Here is a 4,341-nt window from a genome sequence, read left to right as displayed (position 1 = left end):
AATAGATCGAAGAGATTCGGACAAGAAACCTCGTTATCTACATATGCTTGAAAGCAGGATCATGTTATCCCCGAGTGCATTGATCTATCCATTTTGTTTTTTTTTTTTTCTTTTTGGAATGAGTCTTTCCAGAAATTCTACTGGTTAAGGCCCGCCGAATATGACGCTGTGTGCTATTGTTTATCCTGCTGCAGATGGTTGACCGTTCGACTGGAAATCTGTGGTAGTTTGATTCTCCTGTTTGCGTCACTGGTCATGGTCTACTATCATGAGCAATTTCAAGGACATGGCGAAAAAGTCGGTTTGATTCTCACCTACTCGCTCTCAGTTACCATGATGCTTAATAGTATCATACGAACCAACTCGCAAATGGAGATTAGTCTGGTCTCCGTGGAACGCCTCCTCGAGTATATTAATCTTCCAAGTGAGGTATTCCTGCGATAAGAGATCAGCCAGAGGCATTTGCTTTCCTTAATCGGAACAATTTGGATGTATCGAAGAGCGTCACTAGTAAAACAATCCCAATGTTGTCCTGGACTGGGCTTTAGACCCAGATTCACTCAATAACAATACCACATATACTTGCTGAATATAGACTGACATCGCTGACAACTTTTTGATAAAAAAAAAAACGCTAATAACAATAGCATAAACTAATAAACTCGACATTAGGCAAATGTAGATGGCTGTACGAGCTTCCACATTACATGAGATACCGTGATTGTTACGTAAACTATATATTTCCAGCTATACTATACTGACAGTTCAGTAGTTTTCCTCGAATAGCAAACATAGTCTGTGATACCATTTCGACAATGCTAACACCTTTCGTACCGTATACAGGCTCCGTGGAAAACATTACAGCAAGACATTCCTGCTGAATGGCCTGAACATGGTGGGATCGCGTTTGAGAATTACTCAACACGATATCGAGAAGGACTTCCTCTTGTCCTTAAGTCGATATCAATCGTCATTAATCCTGGAGAAAAGGTAAAATACGATCGTTAAGAAGTACATGCATCAGTAAAAAAAATATATATTCCTAAATAAGTCTCTTGTGTAGCGCAGTTCAGTGCTAGCGTCAAGATGCTATCGTCGTGATTGCGTATCCCAAGGGTACGGCAGAAATAAGTGATATGCAAATATATGTACACCTGATATTATATAAACATGACATATATAACTTTCTATGATCAAGCGCAGCTACCCATAAGTTACCCTCAAATTTAAAAAAATCTTCTCCGAAATTAATTTTGTAAACCATCAATCTCCAACATGTTTTAATCGTATCGGTTAATGGCGACCTATATAATTAATTCTAACTACACAAATTATTAAAATTAGAGCTAAAATTAGCTCTAAGGTACTTCCATTTCTGATAATGGAGATTTCATGCTTGCAAGTCACGTGCCATTACATTAGTGTTGTCTATCTAACCGTTGCTACGAGAATTGAAAGGCTGCCGCTTTGTACAATCACTATAGGATTGAAAGTTGGATTGTGATGTCTACACAGGTTGGCATCGTGGGCCGAACGGGAACAGGAAAATCTTCATTAGCTTTAGCGTTATTTCGTGTACTCGAAGCAGCCAAAGGCAGAATCGTGATTGACAACATCGACATCGGCCTCATTGGCCTTCATGACCTGCGTCATAGATTAACAATTATCCCGCAAGATCCTGTCTTGTTCCGAGGCTCACTGCGGCTCAACCTAGATCCGCTTCGTTCGGTCAGTATTCGATTATCGGTGACACCCGCCCAGTGACACATTCAGCTGTTAATTGATTTAGTACTTTCTCTTACAGGATATGTATTGCTTTTTGGCCAAAGGACAAAATTGTACATCTAACTTTGGGAATGCGACATAATGTGTGGCTTGTTTGCCCAATACTTTTTGGCTGGGTAACTTATAGGTGCGGTTCCGTAAATCTGCACTATAAAATTTTATATAATATATGGAGCGTGTATGTATGTGCGGGTGAGAGGGGAGTGTTCTTCCTAGATATGATAGTCTATATATACATAGATGACATATGAGTAGCGCGCTCCCGAGGCACATTTGCCCTAACGATCACGATTTGAGTCCGCAGCAGTCTGAACGAGTGCACAAGAATTATTTCTTTTTTGCGATTTACAGTTCAATGATAAGGAACTGTGGCGCGCGCTCGAGTTAGCGCACTCAAAAGAATTTGTTGGCAAGCTTACCGCCAGTGACGGATCAAAGGGTTTAAGCTACTTAGTGACAGAGGGTGGAGCAAACCTTTCGATGGGGCAACGCCAGCTTCTGTGCCTCGCTCGAGCGTTGCTGCGGAAGAGTCGCATCCTGGTCATGGATGAGGCCACGGCCGCTGTTGACCAGGCGACAGATAAGCTTATACAAGAGACAATACGAAAAGAGTTCAAGCACTGCACCGTACTTACTATTGCGCATCGACTGAACACAATTCTCGACTATGATAGGTACTTCAAACCGTTTACTAACTTTACATGTCTGTAGCAATTTGCCCCTCTTATATGCTATATTAGCGGAAAGAGAAGACGAAGCTATACGGCCCATTGGAACTTATTTATTCCGTCATTGTAGCAATCCAGAGTACTAGAGTCTAGAAAATCTCAAGAGAAAAACTATCGCGTTAGGGTTTCTGTGTATAAGTTACCGGATTTGAAAAATGTGGTAATCTTCTGGAGCAATGTCTGGTGAGTATGGCAGATAACAGAAAACTCCGGAAAGGACTGTGTGTGGATCTTTACGGTATAAGGTCGAGTGTTCTCGTACGGTTTCTCTATTACGTCTCCCAAAGTAAAGTTTCAGCCGCGATGGGCAAATCCGAATGTTAGTGGACAATGCCTGCATTAGACGGCCCAACAGGCACCGTCAGCTTTTGCAACTTTGCAGTTACTTGGGAATGTTGTTAGGTCAGTGCAGCTGCATCCTAATGTGATTGCCTGTAATAACAGTAAAATATCAATATACTGTTCATAATCAAATTTGGTATGAGGATGAATCACTGTTTTAGCGCGAGAGCAACGAAAAGCAAGTGTCTATACTTCTCCCTTTTGGATTCCCATTTAAATAATGCGGCATCAGTTCGTTAAGTTTTTTTGCCTTACAAGTAAACAGATCTAGTTTTTTTAGATGGCCAGACTTGAGTGCTGATAACGATACACTGTGAGATAAATTAACTGCTATGAGATTTCATTTATATCTCGCTCTTGGAACCTTTTAAATCAACGGCCCAAATTAACGCTGCTAGTATATCGTTCACTGGTACAATATTTATATATTTGTATTGATGGAACTTAAAGCAATTAAATTTTTCATGGCTCATTGCAACCCGTCTACTAAAAGCCTGAATGGCGACATTATAATCCATTTTTTTTTTTAAGTACCAATGGCCCTTGATGTGGCGCACCATTTCAAAATGATAGAATGAACGCTTCTTCCATTTCACACTGAGCAACTTCAAATTTGTAGCTAGCACCCATAATCTGCGTTTTTTTTCCTCGTTTTTTTTTTATCGTTAAGACTATATAGCGGAACATTGCAATGGATGGTTTGCTATGCCTTACGTCTTCGTATATTTGAAATTTTCAGAATAATCGTTTTTGACAATGGTCGCGTAGCGGAGTTCGATTCGCCAGTAAATTTACAAAAAAAGCAGACTGGTCTATTTTATGCCTTAGTAAAAGAAGCCAATCTAGCCCCTGACAAACATTTTCACCGAGACGAAGATGCCGGCCGAATGGACATCGAATAGCCAAAAAGCTCGTCCGGTTTCAATCTAATGACGATGGTTTTTCTACGGGCGAATTTCTAATCTGGTGTTTTTTTCAAGGCTGAAACGACCAACTCTCTACTGCGTAGTTATTTTATTACACTGCATTAATAAACTAACAGTATTCGTGAGAAAACTTTCTCATAGCTGAAATTATATACTGTAAAACAGTAATCAGAACGGGGTGACAATACGCAGCACCAAGGGTAGATATTGACTGGAACAGAATTTCACTGCCCAGCAGTGCCACCGTCACAGAATCAACAATATATGGTCGAAATAACGGCGAAGCAAATGAGCGTACTCATATATTAGATAGGGTTCTACAGAAAGCGTATAAGAGAACGCCTGACACGAATTAATCCTACCACCCCCCTATTTGCTACGTTACGTTGCGTACGATGTTATGTTATGAACTGGTAAAAGGTGTTTACAGACGAGCGAATAGCTTCGTTTAGGTGACACGGAAGCCGGAACACAAACGTGCTACTTGAACAAAGGTGGCTGAACCGAGAATAGTATGGATCAGCGTAACTCATATACAGGGCGCGTATTCTAACCTAGTT

At 40.6% G+C, this 4,341-nt stretch overlaps 1 protein-coding gene across 1 annotated transcript in view; it reads left to right on the top strand.

Moving 5' to 3' along the window:
- LOC111269103 (multidrug resistance-associated protein 1) overlaps window positions 1-3,854 on the top strand; it is a 15,126-nt gene extending 11,272 nt beyond the window's left edge. Inside the window, exons 16-20 of the mRNA XM_086971976.1 lie at window positions 58-429; window positions 844-990; window positions 1,516-1,728; window positions 2,137-2,459; window positions 3,595-3,854. Coding sequence (XP_086828102.1) covers window positions 58-429; window positions 844-990; window positions 1,516-1,728; window positions 2,137-2,459; window positions 3,595-3,757 — 1,218 coding nt within the window. The 3' untranslated portion in view covers window positions 3,758-3,854. The remainder of the gene's footprint in view (window positions 1-57; window positions 430-843; window positions 991-1,515; window positions 1,729-2,136; window positions 2,460-3,594) is intronic.
- Window positions 3,855-4,341: the final 487 nt, after the last annotated feature.

The sequence above is a fragment of the Varroa jacobsoni genome, unplaced genomic scaffold (genome assembly GCF_002532875.2).
Source record: "Varroa jacobsoni isolate VJ856 unplaced genomic scaffold, vjacob_1.0 scaffold_1354, whole genome shotgun sequence".
In the NCBI taxonomy this organism is placed as follows: domain Eukaryota; kingdom Metazoa; phylum Arthropoda; class Arachnida; order Mesostigmata; family Varroidae; genus Varroa; species Varroa jacobsoni.
This window is presented reverse-complemented; position numbering and strand designations above follow the sequence as displayed.